Source organism: Hypanus sabinus, chromosome 18 (assembly GCF_030144855.1).
Source record: "Hypanus sabinus isolate sHypSab1 chromosome 18, sHypSab1.hap1, whole genome shotgun sequence".
Classification (NCBI taxonomy): Eukaryota; Metazoa; Chordata; class Chondrichthyes; order Myliobatiformes; family Dasyatidae; genus Hypanus; species Hypanus sabinus.
The window spans coordinates 35,634,073-35,651,874 of record NC_082723.1 but is presented as its reverse complement, the minus strand read 5'-3'; the positions used below and the strand labels follow the sequence as shown (position 1 = coordinate 35,651,874).

General features: G+C 42.5%; 1 protein-coding gene across 3 annotated transcripts in view; it reads right to left on the bottom strand.

Moving 5' to 3' along the window:
• Positions 1-6,034: 6,034 nt before the first annotated feature.
• pip5kl1 (phosphatidylinositol-4-phosphate 5-kinase-like 1) overlaps positions 6,035-17,802 on the bottom strand; it is a 58,127-nt gene continuing 46,359 nt past the window's right edge. For all 3 annotated transcript variants that reach the window (XM_059994073.1, XM_059994072.1, XM_059994074.1), the window contains 5 exons: positions 16,162-16,196; positions 12,838-12,893; positions 12,302-12,414; positions 9,727-9,889; positions 6,035-9,142 (listed from right to left, as the gene is read on the bottom strand). In XM_059994073.1, the coding sequence (XP_059850056.1) occupies positions 8,719-9,142; positions 9,727-9,889; positions 12,302-12,414; positions 12,838-12,893; positions 16,162-16,196 (791 nt within the window). In that variant the 3' untranslated portion in view covers positions 6,035-8,718. The remainder of the gene's footprint in view (positions 9,143-9,726; positions 9,890-12,301; positions 12,415-12,837; positions 12,894-16,161; positions 16,197-17,802) is intronic.

Sequence of the window (17,802 nt, the reverse complement as noted above, 5' to 3'; positions counted from 1 at the left end):
ACAAATACTATAAATGAATAAATAAGCACCACCAGAACAGCTTTCTCCATTAAGGGAATCCACACTAACATCCCAGATGTGGATCGGCCTCTACGGTCACCAACAGGCAGACCCTGAGGAGAACATTATACTCGGCTTGAGTGACCATACCACTACTAGTACTATTACTGCGCTTGTCAGTGGCACTTATGATGAGTGGCAGCCCAAAGGCCTTAGTATTTGAACCAAGGATAACACCTGCGGATGTCATGGTTTCTCGTGCCTCACAAATGACTAGGAGACGCAGAAGATTCTTCAAGAAGGGTTAAACTTTAATTTGCAAATCAAAGCTGAGACGGTCATTGAGCTAGTCGCTGATTGCCCACCGATCCTTGGACATAGCATGTTTTATAGCAATCTCCTGGCTTAGTTGCATTAGCATATGTAATCGATCTATAGTTGCATACTACACATACATCAAGTCCCTATTATTCCTATCAATTGGCTTAATCATGTTCTAATCTACATCTCTTAGCTACCTCTCATTAACACACCATTGTCTTCTACATTTTTAAGACTTCAGTCTCCTACCAAATTGGGTACATGCATAGCAAATAATAAACTCAGAACTGAGCAATGTTCTAATCTACATTTCTTTAGCTCTTTAGCTACCTCTCATTAACACACCAGTGTCTTCTACATTCCTAAGATTTCATTCTACTAAATTGGGTACATGCATAGCAAACTGACTAGTTACACAGCAAATGATACAAGTTTTATACTCCATAATATTTTTATACTCCAATACGGACAGGATCAAAGACAAGTGTTTTAATTTGCCCGGAATTAAAGCTCTTTTCAACATTTGACGCAGTTTCTGCAGCAAGTTTTAGGTGAAGGATCCCTTTATTGATATATATTGAGCAAAGCGTGTGCACCTGTGGAGCAGGATGTGAAGGGTAAACACATATCATCCTGCCCTCCATATATTCCTGCAGAAATAACAGGTGACAGCGATTGCTTTGTGTAGATGATCTCCCAATCAGAACTCTCACCTTGCAGGCTGATCGGGAAATGTGTCCGTGTCTGAGGGGATCGCGTTTTGCCCGTACAGAGGCGGTAACGTCCTGAGGAACACCATGGAATGCTGTTAACTTTTAATCACAACACATTTACAAGATGGCGGCACGACGCAGCTTGCAGCGGCCACTCCGGAGCTGATTATCTGGTATTTATGAAGTGGGGTGCCGTGCGCAATCATAATCGATTGAAAACGGACATGGGAGCATGGAGGAACATCGGGAAATCTCCAGGAAGACCTTCTTCATTGCTGCTGCTGCTGTGAAGTGTGGGACTCTGCTGGGAAGAACAGGCCCCCAGTCCTCGGGGTCGCGTTGCCGGTGGCCGTTGGCGTCTTAATACGCTCGGCAGAGGATGGTGCTCGGAGAAGCTGTGCTGGAGGGGATGGTCGTTGGAGGTTTGACGGACTGCGGTCAGGTCGTTTTCATTGTGTACTGTGTCTGCGAGGCTGGGTTAGACGGAGCTTTCAGTGTGTGCTGTGTCTGCGAGGCTGGGTTAGATGGAGCTTTCAGTGTGTACTGTGTCTGCGAGGCTGGGTTAGACGGAGCTTTCATTGTGTACTGTGTCTGCGAGGCTGAGTCGGGGGGTGCCCTGTAAGTCCATAACAGGGGTATTCTCTTCTGCCGCCGGCGTGGGATGGCAAGTCTGTCGGGACTCTGGGGACTTGTGGAAACTGTGTGGTGGTTTCCTTTGAACTTATAGTCCTTTAACATCTTTGGACTATTTTTACTGTGCCCATGGTCTGTTTTTTTTTAATCAATTATGCTATTGTTTACACTGCTGTAACTATATGTTGTAACTATGTGGTTTTGTGCAGGTCTTGTAGCTTTAGTTTTTGGTCTTGTTTTGTCTGGTGGAATTGGAGCTCCTTTCCGGGGAACACACTAAGATGGCAGCGCGATATTAACACGCAGCAGCCTCTCCAGACTCTGGGCTGGGGATTGCCAAATGTTAAGTGGATTTTCTGGTGTAGTCTGTTTTGTCGTGTGCTTTTGTGATATCATTCTGGAGGAACGTTGTCTCATTTTTTAACTGCATTGCATTTGTGGTTTCTAAATGACAATAAACTGAATCTGAATCTGAATTTTACAGGATTGCAATGCTAATAACAGTGTTTATTTTAACTCTCGCTATCAGAGTGTGATAGACAGATAGATACTTTATTGATTCCAAAGGAAATTACAGTGTCACAGTAGCATTACAAGCGCACAGATATACAAATATACAAATATAAGAAGAGAAGTAAGAAAGAATAAAAAAAAGTTATCTCAAGTAGTCTAACAGGAGGGCTCATCACTTCCTGGCTACAGAGCCTAATGGCCAAGGGTAAGAATAATCTCTTTGGAGCAGTGCAGAATGAGAGTCAGAATCAGGCTTTAATATCATCAGCATATGTCATGAGATTTGCTGTTTTGCGGCAGCAGTACAGTGTAATACATAAAAACACTATATTTCTTATTTATATTCATAATTAAATTAAATATGTAGTGCAGAAAGAGAGGGGAAAATAGTGAGGTAGTGTACACGGGCTAATTGTCATTCCAGAAATCTGATGTCAGAGGGGAAGAAGCTGTTCCTAAAGCGTTGAATGTGTGTCTTCAGGCTCCTGTACCTCCTCTTTTATGAGAGGAGAGCATGTTCTAGGTGATGGGGGTCCTGAATGTCATTGTGTTCTCTGCCTGACTTCTTCCGATAATTATAGAAAAGCAATTCCCCTGTGCTGACGGGAGATGATGCCAGAGGTGCTGACGGGAGATGATGCCAGAGGTGTCTTTTCTACCTTGTCTTCAGAATCCTCCTCCTCAAGGTCTCCAGCCCAGGGACATCTCCAGTAGCTGAACCCAACGAGTGAAGAAATTACTGCTCACTTCCGTTAGTTCTTGCACTAGTTCGACCACGATAGCAGAAATACATTTTACCTGCTTACTCGATCAAAAAACCCCTCATAACACTGATTTCACCCCCTAAATTTACTGTTCTATGGAGAATAACTATAGCTTCTCCAAATACACAGCATAACCTTAATGTTGCATATTTAATATTTCAATAATATTTGGGTAACCTTGTATATACATTGTTGGATTAATAATACTTGTTCGTTTAAATAATTACAGGTTATATGTAAAAATGCGTTAGTATCCTGCTATCGCGTGATAATGTGCGCACTTCGCTTATGGTAAATTGGAACTACTCCCGTATTTTTGGACACCCGTGAGTTTCTTTGAATTCGTTTAATGTTTTGAGTTACAAAGGTAACATTTAACTTGGCTATAATCTGGTACACATTTCTAATTCCTCTCGCCAATTATGGTGCAAAATTCTCCAAGTGATTCCCAACACAAAACTGTGAAGCATGGATTCTTTTATTTTCAATTCCCTTACCATTTTCAAATCTTCATAAGCTATAACTCCTCTATTCTTCCATTCGCCTGTCACCCATTCCTCGGCATGGTATATCACTTCTTCGTACTTTCCCACTTTGAACATCATCTGCCACCAACTCTGCCTTTCACCATTCCTACTTCAACTCTGATGCCAACCATTTCATTAGGTGCCAACTTTTTCCCGATTACATTCCCTGTCCCCGTTATGATTCACAGAATGTGGTTACTAACTCGACTAATGAGCACCTGTATGTACAAATAAGTTTCCATTATATTAAGTTCCAGCTGCTGACAGACATTCCTTCCTACGCAAGACAATAATTATAGCATAGTATGATATAGTTTACGATAGAGTAAACGTATTTCTGATTCTCTCTCTCTTCAGTAATTGCTCTTTTTAATTATTTAGGTACCCTTGACGCTATTCATTACAAAATTGTGAAAGTATGGTTTATCTTGTCGAGCGATTTTTCGTATTTTACGACTTACGAACAAAATCAATTTATGGACGTTTGTTAAAACAGAACCTGTTCATTAACTGGAGACGAGCTCTATTCACCCGGAATTATTAAAGGTAGTAAAAGGAGTCCCTGATGAAGGGTCTCGGCCTGAAACGTTGACTGTACTTCTTCCTATAGATGCTGCCTGGCCTGCTGCGTTCCTCTAGCATTTTGGACTCCCAGCTCGTTTATATATTGATAAACCAGGAGGTGGCGCTGTTGTCATACTAGATTCGGTCAGATCTGTCAAACGAACTGTGGGGGTAGTCCCTATCCAACTGACAGCCAGTAAAATATACTGCTTAAAGATACACAACCCCAATCGTGGTTGTTTTACAGAAATATAAAGCAACTGTCTGACGGCTTTCAGTCACAGGATTAGTGAATCACTTGTGTCCAAAATAATCATTTTCCTTTGAGCGACATACAAATGCTGGAGGAATTCAGTGTCAGGACGGATGAAGGGTCTCTGCCAGAAACATCGACTGTTTATGCCCCTCCAAAGATGCTGCCTGAACTGCTGAGTTCCTGCAGCATTTTGTGTGTGTTTCTCAAGATCTCCAGCATCTGCAGAATCTCTTAGGATTACTCATTTCCCTTTCTCGGGCTCCTGAGCACATCATAATGACAGTGTTCGCCTGACTGAGGCAGAGCCCACCAAAGTGAAACTGCCTGAAGCCGTTTCCACATGATTTGATGGAGCTTTCTCATCTTGCTTCATTTGAATTGCTCTGTGATACCTCTTCTCTTACTCCGGCGCCTGTCTCCATATGAGAGGCAGTGTAATGTTACGGGGAGGTCTGCAGAGGTTGGAAATTGGGAGAGAAAAGCAGAAAATACTCAACTGGTCAGGCAGTTTCTGCAGAAAAAAAAACTTACCGTTTCAGATCGATGATCTTTCATGATTAAATCTGACTCAGAATTTGCAATGAATGCCAAACTCGTATTTACAAATTTCTGAGTTGTAAATACGAAGTAAATATTGTGGGGGTGGGCGAGTGCTGCTCGAAATATTTATTATTTCCGGCATTTCTGGTTCTTATTTCAGAGTTCTTAGTCTTTATTGTGTGCCTTTTGATAAATAAAGGTTCCCAGATAACAAAGGATGAGATTTTTGGCATCAGGTGAACAGAGTCAAGGTCAGCTCCATGTCCTGGAGTTCAAGTTGATGCAGTTTAGTCCCACCAGAAGTTCATCTGTAAAAGATGTTCCTGTGTACCATTGAATTAAATAACTGGATTCAAAGTTGACAAATGATGAATCAAATAGCCCTGCATTGTAATAAGTCCACGTGTTCTGTGATTTGAATGGATAGCAGTGATTCCGAGGACTCGAGTGAACCCCATGACAATATGCTCAGTGGCCACTTTATTAGGTACCTCCCGTACATAATAAAATGGCCACTGAGTTTATGTCCGCGGTCTTCCGCTGCTGTAGCCCGTCCACTTCAAGGTTTGACGTGTGCATTGAGATGCTCGCCTGCTCACCACTGTTGTAACGTCTGGTTATTTGAGTTACTGTCGCCTTCCTGTCTGCTTGAACCAGTCTGGCCGTTCTCCTCTGAGCTCTCACATTAACAGGGCATTTTTGCCCACAGAACTGCTGCCCGAAACGTCGACAGTGCTTCTCCCTACAGATGCTGCCTGGCCTGCGGTGTTCCACCAAATTGTGTGCGTGCTGCTCACTGGACGTCTTTTTTTTGTTTTTTGCACCATCCTCTGCAAACTCTGAAGACTGTTGTGTGTGAAAATCACAGGAGATCTGTGCTTTCTGAGATCCTCAAACCACCCCATCTGGCACCAACCTGGTCAAAGTCACTTCGATCACATTTCTTCCCCATTCTGATGTTTGGTCTGACCAACAAGTAAATGTCTGCACTCTTTTATGTACTGAGTTGCTGCCATCATGATTGGCTGATTAGATACTTGTGTTAACAAACAGGAGTACAGGTATACCTAATAAAGCGGTCAAAGAATAACAGGGAGTCTCCCCAGTGGGCTGATCATTATGCTTATGATCACATTGCTGTCTGTAGAACCTTGCCTTGTACATTTTCTGTGCAACTTCAATAATACACTTCTTGAGTATTTCATCAGCTGCAAAGAGCTCTGGGATATGTTAAGAAAAACTTAAAGGAATCAAAAAATCATTTTATTAATCTTATTTAGCAGTTATGTTTTCATATATGATACAATTTGATCAGTTATTTGCACAGTGTATATCAATTATATACGATGCCCGAGATTCCACATTTTATAAATTTATTGCACTCCCTAGGCTGGGACTCTTAACCCCCACTTCAGAGTCAATAGTGGCATCAAATTAGAAAAGCATAATTTCCAAATCACAGCTCTGTGGAATGTTATGGAGAATAAATGTATTTTACAAGGCATCAAAGGAGTTTTTGTGGGGGTGATTGTACCTGTTGGGTGCGACATATGTTAAGTGGTTCTATTGGGACGAAGTGGATCTGTTTCTATGGTACCTGATATGGTTCTATTGGGTGGGCTACAGCATAAAAAGCAGCTTATTAGAATACAGTGTATTTGGTAATCATTTGGGTTCAACTTCTATGGAGAAGCAGTGCCTGAGTGGTTTTAGTAGGGTGTAGACAACGAAATCAGTGTGTATGGTAACTCTGATAGATTACTGTGTATGATGGTTCTACCTGGATGGAGAATAGCTGCTATTTTGCTGGAAGTCATGGCTGTGAGATGATTCTACAGAAGACAGTATGTGACTCATTGGGTTTACAGTATAAATCACATGGCACAGCACAAATCTTTAAGGTGGCATAGTGATCAGAGGGAGTTCAGCTAGAACATTACCCTGCATTGTTATCTGCCATTGGATATTGTACATTTCCAACATCTGCACTTTGAGGATCAATCCAGCTAACGATTTACGGCTGCCAAGTGCCAGACTGAACACAATTCCACCCAACCTCCCCATGGGTCAGTGGAAGCACTTCCACTATGTAGTTACTGAAATATAGGCACTGAGATTAATTAGAGTGAAAGCGAGCAGTGACATATTTCCTTTTCAAGTATATATTTAAATCCATTTTGATTTTTTATTAATGTCTTTCCAGAATCAAACCAACATGTGCTTAAAACCTTCTCATCTTCTCTTTGGTTCTGCCAAATCTCTACCCTTGGGTTACTGATCTACTCACTGAGTACAAACAGTCATAGATCACTACACACAGCAGCAGCCCCTTTGGCCCATCTAGTCTGTGCTGGCCGGGTTTTCTGCCGAGGCCCATCTATGGAGGACCACAGCCCTCCATACCTCTCTTGTCCACGTACCTATCCAAACTTATCTTAAGCGTACTATAAAATGACAGAGCATAGCAGGACTCCTCTTGGCTATCATACCTATATCATCTCTTTGAGGATTTTCCAAACAATCCGATTCCTTTTGACTTTCCCAAAAGTCCTATATATAATAATTTCCCAATAACCTTCCTAATCTATTTTTAAAATCTGCCATGCTAACTTCTTTCCAAACAGAACGTTCCAACTTGCTATAATTAGGAGCTCGCAAAAGTCCATCTTCCATTATTGTGACCACTTCTATTTGTCCACCACAGTGGGGCAGCAGTGGAGCTGTAGTCTTGCTGCTCTCATGACCCAGAATTGAGACTGAACTTTGGTGTTGTTAGTGTGGAGTCTGCACATTCTGTCTCTGACAGCGGGGGTTTCCTCCTACATCACAAAAAAGAGTGCAGAGTGGGTGCTGAAAATTGTTCTTGCTGTGTACGTGAGTGGGAGACTGAGGGGTGGGGGGAATTGATGGGAATGTAGGCAGAAGAAGTTACACAGAAAATCAGCAGGGGAACAGGACAGCAGGACTTGATACATCTAAAGCAGGGGTTCCCAAATGGACCAGTCAGTTAATGGTAGTGGTCCACGGCATTAAAAAAAGGTTCAGAACCCCTTGTGTAAAGTACAACCGGAAATATGTACTTCTGCAAACTGATACCCAGGGCCAGGCTGTTATTGTGGTGCACAATCAATTACTAACAAACGACAAGAAATCTTGATCCTGATCTGGATCTTATTCCATAACTCCCCTAACCTGGTACAGGGTTTGGCATTAGCTGACATTTCTACCCTAAAATGGAGTGACTTCAGTCCCCACCACTGGAGGTGATGCTGCATTGAACATGGGCATCAACCCTTTGTTGGCAAGATCAGCGCTTCGCCTCTTTAAAGGCATTAACATTTGAAGATTAGCTGATATGAAGACAGGTGACTGGAGTGGCTCTGGGTTCTGAACCACTAATTTACTGCATGCATATTTTTAAAAAAATCAATCCTTACTCATGAGGGATTGGGTGCAACGTTCTGTACTTAAGGCTCAATGGTAGTAGCTTCCCTTCACCTTCCATTTAAGGCAATCTAGAGCATCATGCAAGTCTGGACAGCTTCTCCATGCAGTGACCAGAGAATTCTTTCTCATATTTTAATTTAAAAGTTGCTTTAATGGTGTAATGCTGGAGACTTTACACCAAGAACTATACCACACAGAAACAGGGTAGCTCTCTCCAATTATTGGCATTGAAGGTTCACTCAAGCCCTGTTACACCCAATCATGAGGTTGCGTTTCCTCTTGAGAGGTTGACCTCCCACCTTGCGACCTACTGTCAGGTCATTGACTATATTCAGTGGGAAAAAGTAGCCCCACCACTCTCACTCGCTTACAAAATTCTGAGCTCTTTGTTCTGTTCCTTCCCCCTACCTTCACCCTACTCTCCCAACCTACCCCAGTTCCTAAACTGTGTGGTCTTCAACCCACTGGCACAGTCGTTTGGCATATCTGTCAGGGTGGACAGTGGAGAAGGACTGGCCCCGATACCTGATGGACTTCCACAGGTATTCCAGCTTTTTACGGAACCCATAAACAGTGAAGATGTCAATGATTCCTACAAAGTAGCGGGTCTGGGCCCCGTCGATGATGTGCAAAGAATTCTTGCAGTTGGGCAGCAGCCGGCGATTCTGGACCGAGACGTCGGCCAATTCCATCTCCGAACCACTGCTGCCTGTTGAGCTCAACTTTGCCCTGGGCACTTCCTTGACGTGGCACTCATCTGTGCCACTGACTACCTCGGATACCAGCACTGTAGATTCCTCCTCCACTAGCCCTGGGACTGAGGTCCCAGTGGATTGACTGGGGCTGCCTCCACTGATCATCGATCTGTGAGAGAGGGGAGAAAGAACTGTAAGAATACTATAAAGTGCTACACAGCTGAGTTCCTCCAGCATTTTGTGTGTGTTGATTCAATTTAAGTATTTCTTTGAGGTACTGTTATAAAACAGGAAAGAAAATGTGGCCAATTTGGTAATCAGTAGCTTGTATAGGCAGTCATGAAGTAGTGGCTACTCTTGTAGTGATGTTAATTCAGAAATAAATATTGATCCCAGGATACCTGAAATAAATCGTATTTTTCTTCAATACAATGACTGTGGGATCTTTAATTCTACTCAATAAGGCTGATGTGATATTGGCTTAACTTCTCTGAAAGAAACTATCTTACAACACAGCACTCCTTCAGTTAATGGAGTGTTGACCTAGATTATGGTTTAAGTGCCAAGAGTGGGCCTTGAACCTTAAGACTGCTAATGACCTGTTAGCTAAAGAGCAGAAACCCAGCATCCTCATTCTCATGGAAATGTACAGCACTTTGGCCCCTTATTGCTGAAGCTGGTTCTTGTTCTTTCATACTTTAAGAACAGCTTACGATAAGATGGAGAGGTTCATTCCAGTTTAAATCCACTTACTTCTTAGTGCGGAGAATGACACTTGCAAAGGACCAGCTCTGTCGCCGCTCGTCAAGGTGCAAGGGCTGGTGAGCTACCAGCAGGCTGTAGTCCAGAACGTTCAGACTTTTAAGATACTCTGTGTCAATATTCACTTGCCGAACAAGCCAAGGTCGTTGCTGATCTGTGACAAAACATTTCAGGAGTTCAGAACAATGCAGAATGATTAAGAAAGCAGGACAGTTGGGTCTAATAAACCCGGAATTTGTGCAGGATTCACAATTTCCTATTGCGTCTCTCAAGACAAAGCTTTCATTGGGTTTTCGAACTTCTCCATAGCCTAATCTTCCTCAATCTCTAATCTCTGTCCCTACAATCTTCTGAGATCTCCAGTCTTCTCCATCCTGATGTTAGTGTGGTGAACTATGTGCCTGTCGGGACACGCCCCTGCTGACTGCTCCTGTGGCTCCTCCCACAGGCCCCTGTACAAAGGAGATCTGCGGCCTGACGCTCGGCCTCAGTCTCCAAGACCTTGTATGATAGACACTCACTCCTGGTTCCTTCTTCCAGTCAATAAAAGCCGATATCTCGCCTTACGTCTCAGTGTGAGTTATTGATGGTGCATCAGTTAGCTTCTCCAACAGTGGCAGCCTTGCCTTCAGTTTCCTGAGCCTTAACCCCTGGGGTTCCCACCATCCCAGAGCTCTCCATCATTCACCTCCCTTTCTGCACCTTTGAGATGCTCCTGAGAGCCTGTTTCTTTAACCAAGCTGGCTGTCATCCATCCTTACATGGTTCCTTGTAATTGGATACAAGAAGTACCTTGCTTTTGCTACATTAAAATGCTCTATGAGATGGAAATTATCACTGCTACTCCTGAACACTGTTGTCACAAGAGGTAACCGAGGAAATAATTCTTTTCCCCAAAATGTGAATGGAATTCTGTTCTTCTCAGCTAACAGAATTATTTCCCACGGAATGGCAGGGAAAGGATTGGTTTTCCACCCCTATCCTATACCTCAGATTGAACTGTGAATTATAAATTGTCCTAAGCCGGTGTCAAGTCCAGTAGTTGAAATGTGTGCAAGGTTACTCATATGACCTCTCCTCCCTCTTCAAATGAGGGTGAGAGTTCACTAAATAGACACCCCTATCCCAATATTAAATATTTCTGTAAATAACAAAGTGCATTAGTTGATGAGTTAATAAACTATATCATTCTCAATTAAATAGGTTTGGGTAACTAAACCAACCTCTGCCTACCTCAAGAAAGTAGCCAAATAACCAAAGACCCCTCTCACCCTGGGCATTCTCCCTCCTTTCCTTTCCCTTCAAAGTTCCCTCTTACCCTTGTCGTTCCCTCTTACCCTTGTTGTCCCCTCTTACCCTTGTCATCCTCTCTTCTTCTCTCTCCCATCAAGCAGAAGGTACAAAAGCCTGAGAGTTTGAACCACCAGGTGCAAGGACAGTTTCTATCCCACGATTACCAGACACTTGAATGGACCCCTCATATTCTAAAAGATGAATCATTGAACTCTTGATCTCCCAGTCTACCTCAACATAGCTCTTGCATTTTACTTGTCCACCTGCACTGCATTTTTTCTGCAATCGCAACACTAATTGCTACTTCAAGGTAACCATATATGGCACACTTTGTCTGGATTACATGCAAAACAAAAGCTTTTCACTGTATTTTAGTTCATGGTACAATAAACACACACACACAAATCCTGCCTGAGATGGTGAAGTGCTGGGTTATGTTACGGACTGTAATTTTGTTGATGTTGTCACTGGATGAAGGTCTCTTTGGGAACTGTTGCTCTTGCTTGCATGGTGGTGGGGGCGGGGTGGGGTGGGGTCAGGGCTTCTGCTGGCGCAAGTGAGGGGGGAGGGAGGGCTGTTGCTACTTATGCGGAGGGTGAGGGAGGTGGTCTTCGGTGTTTCAATATTTTATCATCAATTCTGTGGGGTCTCCTGATGAAGGGTTTCGGCCCAAAACGTCGTCACTACCTCCTCCCATAGATGCTGTCTGGCTTGCTGAGTTCTGCCAGCATTTTGTGTTTTTATTCTATGGGGGTCTCTTGTTTTGGGGATGTACGAATTTCAGGTTGTAAATGTATACATTCTCTGATATTGAAGGAATATATACACACACATATACATATAAATATGTATACTTATGCATATTTTATTCCATATCTGTAACCTCTAAATTTTTAATATAATTCTTTATTCTTTCATTGAATGTTACTATTTTGTTGCATGTCACACCCTGACCAACTCACTACAGCAAATTTCTAATACATGTAAATAGAATAAAGTTAATCCTTGATATAAGTACCAACATTACTGATTCTCACATATCACCAGCTTTGAACTCAAATTGTAGGTTTAGGAACTTACAAACTGTAGATAGAGAGAATTAATCCTGGGAATTCAGATTATGGTAGAAAGGCCTGAAACTCATCAGTATTTCCCACTTGCTCACTAATATTATAAAATCAACAGTACATCCCAGTACCTCTCCTGCATCATATTTATGCAGAGAAGGGAGAATTGTCAGCAACAGATACAAGGACAATAGACTGATCCTTACCTAAGCCAATTGTGTTCCCTTCGAAGTTCATGTCTTTCAGTACGACAATGATATTGCTCCCCTCTGGGGCAGGGTCTGTCCATCGACTGACCTGGCAACCCTTGATGTCATACCTGAGACGAACAGTAACACTGGTTAACAGCCTTAACACTGCAATTGCTGTAACACTCAGTGGCTCAATGGTTTAAAAGGTCAGTGAGTGGAAATGCAGGGGGGTAGACTACATTAAGAAGGCAAATAAGATTCAAAACTTTGCCCAGGAGAAGCAGAATCTGGAAGTTGCTTCATTTCCCAAATCTTTTCTTTGAGGAAACATGGAAAGATTTGCAGGCAATTAACAGGCTAACGGGCAGGAAGATGATTGCTCCCTGGTAGGCTGTGCGGTTTCTTATACCAGTAAAAGCAACTATTAGTTGTGCACAGCATGAGATCGAGCTCCAAATTCCAGCTGACCTTCTAATAAAGACTGACAGTGGAGATTCATTAAGAACTTCACTTATTTAATTTACAAAATAACACCAGAAATGACTACATACCGAGCCTGTATTCGCTCATCAGGGTAAAACACACTCTGCATTATGATGAAGTATTTCTGTTAAAAAAGAGAAATGTTGTTTACATAAATTGAAGGTAAGAGCTCATTCTCAGCTCCCAGAGAGGTACACAGGTTTTTAGTGAACAGACTTCCATGTGGGAAATTCATAAAATTTATCAAATGTTCCACCTTTATTATCTCCATGGAAAATGCAGTCATTAATGAAATATTACCTTTCTCATGTTTGTTAATCCATGCCTTTTTATAAATATCACTTAATACTGAAGCTTTGAATTTTTTTTGAAGATGGTTTACCCTACACCAGGTTAAGGTTGGCCGGGCTATATTCACTTTACCCATTCACAACCCCATCAACTCCAAAAATAAAATGCAGCAGATGCTGGAAACCTCCAATAAAACCAGATGATGTTGAAAATATTCAATAGGTAAGGAAGCATCTGTGGAGAGAGAAAATGCCAGAGGAATACACACAAAAATTCTGGAGGAACTCAGCAGGCCAGGCAGCATCTGTGGAAAAGAGTAAGCAGTTGACATTTCAGGCCAAGGTACTCTATCAGTCCTGAGTTCCTCCAAAATGTCGACTGTTTACTCTCTTCTATAGATGCTGCCTGACCTGCTGAGTTTCTCCAGAATTTTGTGTGTGTTGCTTTGGACTTCCAGCATCTGCAGATTTTCTCGTTTGAAATGCTGGAGGACCTCAGCAAATCAGCCAATGTTTTGGGCTGAGACACTTCATCAATCCTGAGTTCCTCAGTGTTTTGTGAGAGTTGTGTCCATTATGGATATGGCCCAGTCCATCTCGGGTAAAGCCCTGCCCACCATCGAGCACATCTATACCAAATGCTGTCACAGGAAAGCAGCGTCCATATCAAGGACTCCCACCATCGAAGCTATGCTCCCTCCTTGCTGCTGTTATCAGGAAGAAGGTACTCAAACACCACTAAGTTCAGGAACAGTCATTACCCCTCAAACATCAGACTCTTGAGAGGGGTTAACTTCACTCGTACTATCACCAAACCTTTCCCACAACCTATGGACTCACTTTCAAGAACTCTTCATCTCATATTCTGAAATGTATTGCATATTAATTTGTTATTTTTTTCTTTATGTATTTGCAGAGTTTGTTGTCCTTTGCACATTGGTTGTTTATCCGTCATTGTGTGCAGTTTTTCAATGATTCTATTATGGTTTATAGTCATGAGTATGACTGCAAAAATGAAACTCAGAGTTGTATGTGATGATAAATATGTACTTTGATAATAAATTAACTTTACTTAGAGTTGATCACGATTTCCAGCATCTGCAGAATCTCGTGTTTATGAGTTCACTGATGACATTGGTCGATATTTTAAAATTAGCTATAATGCCCAGGGAGGAATAGTTGGAAAATGCTGGCCAGGCTTACTGCTGTGTCCTCCACTGCATCTCTTGACAGCCTGGAATACATTTCATCCAAGCCTGGAATGTAGCTACTTGCAATGATGCAACATTTCTTACGAATTTTCTCTCAGCATGTTTATCTCAACCAGTATTTCACACCCCACGTCCCTAATCACAATGTCTGCATTGTGGCCCTTTTTTTGTGAAGAGAGAACCTCTTGTTCTTTATGTATTTATAAAGGACTGTTGTTTTCATTTGTTCTTTATTTTCATATTCCCCAGTGTTTTGTACTTTCACCCCTGCACTTCCTTGATACCATTAGTCTTCCTGCAGTTCTGAGTTCCTGTTAATTTTGCCTCATTTCATTCTTTGAGGGCACACTACTAGATGTGGGAATTACACCGTTATCTGAGGAGGTACACCGCTCAGTCACAGATTGAGGTGTCACAGCAGTGTAGTGGTTAGCGCTATCAGTAATCAGGATTCAATTCCCACCGCTGTCTGTAAGGAATTTCTACGTTCTGGTTTCCTGCAGGTGCTCCATCTTCCTCGTCCATTGGCACTGGAAGGGTGGCAACACTTGTGGGCTGTCAGCAGCACATCCTCGGACAGTGTCGGCTGTTGACACAGATGACACACTTCACTGCATGTTTCAATATAATATGATGAATAAAACTAATCATTATCTCTAATTTTTAGATTCTGATATACATTAGACCTTTCCTCAGATTCTTCCCCCTGTATCTCCTCGTTCTTCCAATGATCACACTTCAACTTGAGACTTATTATTTTGAGGTTACCTGATCTTCCCTTCAAAGCCCCTTCACAAAGAGCTAAAATCTTCAAGCTAAAAAATTTTAGTCTTAACTATTTTAACTGTGTTCTTTAGTCCCTATTTATATAACCGGTTAACCAGTGCCCTCTTATATCTACAATATATCTCCCCTTTCCCAGTATGCTGCAGGCAAACTTTTTTTTTATCACCCTATGTCCTTAACCTACCTCAATGCTTATGTTCAACTGACCTGGTGAGGTAGCTTTCTGTTGGCTGAAGGAAGAAGCTGGATTTGTCCTGTACCTGTCAGTCACTGTACATCTCCATGCCAATTCACAGCAATGATTGCAAGACCACACTATTGTTGTCACGTAGGGAAGTCTGCATCAATTTACGCACAGTACATTTCCATAAACAGCAATGGAATAAAGACCGGGTTTACTAATGTTTTTTGAGTTGTAAATTCATCAGGGGAACTCGAGGGGGAAGTACCCTGGGATCCTTAGGTCCCACCTGCAAGGACAAACAAGCTTCACTGCCACAACACACACAAAATGCCGGAGGAACTCAACAAGTCAGGGAGCATCTACTGAGGGGAATAAACAATCGACCTTCCAGCCGCCAACGTTCTCTCATTGCTTTAACATCTCGCTTGAGAGACAGGACCACACAACAGCATTTCTGCATCTGTGTAGATTCTGATCTGAAGTCCCTGCGAATGAGTGAGTGAGTGTGTGTGTGTGTGTGTGTGTGTCTGTGAGAGTGTGAGTGTGTACATGTATGTATGTATGTATGTATGTGTATGTATGGGGGGGGGTTTGTCCTAGGACATGTGTCAGTATGGACAGTGGGTCCTGGAGAGTGGAGGTTCAAGGTTGTAAGCCAGTATTTACAGTGTTCCTGAGTTTGTTGGCATTTACAGGTGCTCCCCAGGACAGCACAGGCATTTAGTTACAAAGGGGGAGGTGGTTCTGAAGAACGATTTGGATTGAGAGTGGGCAAGCAGGGTTCTGTACCGTGCTCTGAGACACCTGGACAGGGAGGCTTAGTGCTATCAGCAAACTCCAGACATCACGTTATCCTGACAATGACAGTCTGGGTTGAGCCCTTTCCAAGTGGACACTTAGTGGACGGAGACAATGGCTCACCTTCCCCTCTTCTGGTATCTTGATACTGTGCACACCTGCAAGTAAAACAGAATGTGTAACTCAGATCAGCCAACCTCAGATAACTAATCCGAACAAGGTTCACAGGTACCAAAGACTCAAAAGTTAATAACAGATACAACAAACTGTATTAAGTGAAGGAAGTAATACAAACTGTATTACTAATTGTCATAACTTTTGTTTTACCTTCTCCAGCTGAAGAACTACTGTTCATTTGGTAGTGTCCTAATAGGATGGCGTCTACATTTACTAGGAGATCCCTGAGACCTTTTGAAGTTCACAGATGATTCCCAAGAGAGTGTCAATATTACTGTGATCCCCTGGGAATGTGTTGGAAACATAGGCAGCCCCCAGGAATGTACAGGGTTCCTTGGGGAAAGTTAAAATTTACAGAGAATCACTGGGAGTGTTACAAGGGTCCCCAAGGATTGTGCCAGTGTCTGCAGTGGTCCCCAGGAATCTGTTAATATTTACAAATGGGTTCTTGGCAATGTCTCACTTAGGCCCTTCAGTTAACTTGTTGACTAGGGTTGTGAATAGGTGCAGCTGAAGCAATAATCTCATCTCTCCTGTAGTATTTAATGTGACACCACACAGAGATTATGATTGAGCTAGACAGGGTGTGGAAAACATTCAAAATATTGCCTGGATTGGAGGGCTTGAGTTATAGGGATAGGATGGAATTGTTTCCCCTGGAGTGAAGAAGGCTAAGAAGTGATATGATAGATGTCTATTAAACTATGAGAGGCATAGATGGGTTAGCTAGTCAGTTTCTGTTTCCCATGGTAAGGCTGTCTCAAATTAGAGGGCATAAGTCTAAGGCAGGGGTGTGGGTGGAGAGGGAGAAAGGGAGAGAGAGTGGGGGAGAGAGATAGAGGAGGAATGAGAGGGACAGAGAGAGAGTGAAAGAGAGAGAGAGGGGAGAGGGAGAGAGATTGATTGAAGGAATCTGAGGGGTAAATTTCTCACACAAAGATTGGTTGGTATCTGGAACAAGCTGACAGAGATGGTGGCGGTGGCGCAGGAACAGTAAAAGCATTGAAGAGGTATCTTGACAGGTACATGGATAAGCAGGCGTAGAGGGATATGGAATTAATGTAGGCAAGTGGGATCAGTATTGATAGGCATGACACCCTGCAAAGTCAGTGAGCAGAAGGGTGTGTTTCTATGCTATACAACTCTATGATCAACTTGACAGTTTGAGAAGAGTCTTTCATTACTACTCTGTTGCCTGTCCAGAAACAATTCACCATCCAGCTTAGTAAATTACTCCCAACCCCCTGAACTCCAACAATGTTAACTTACCCCAGCGTGAAAGCTTGCATGAAGCCTTCTGAAAGTCCAAATATACATCTACTGGTGCCTCGTTACCTATTCTACTGGTCACATCTTCATATTACTCAATAGTTCAGTCAGAAATGATTTCCCCTTACCTAAGTCCATAAGGATTATGCCTCATTCCATTATTCTTTTCATGGTGTTATATCCTGCACTATAGAATCCAAAAATTTCCAATTTCAAGTAACCCTCACCTCTGCCTTTTTCTCCACACACCACCCCCAACCTTCTCTCCTTCTCCATTGTCCCCCTAATCTTGTTGCCCTCCCCCTTTTTTCAGTTCCA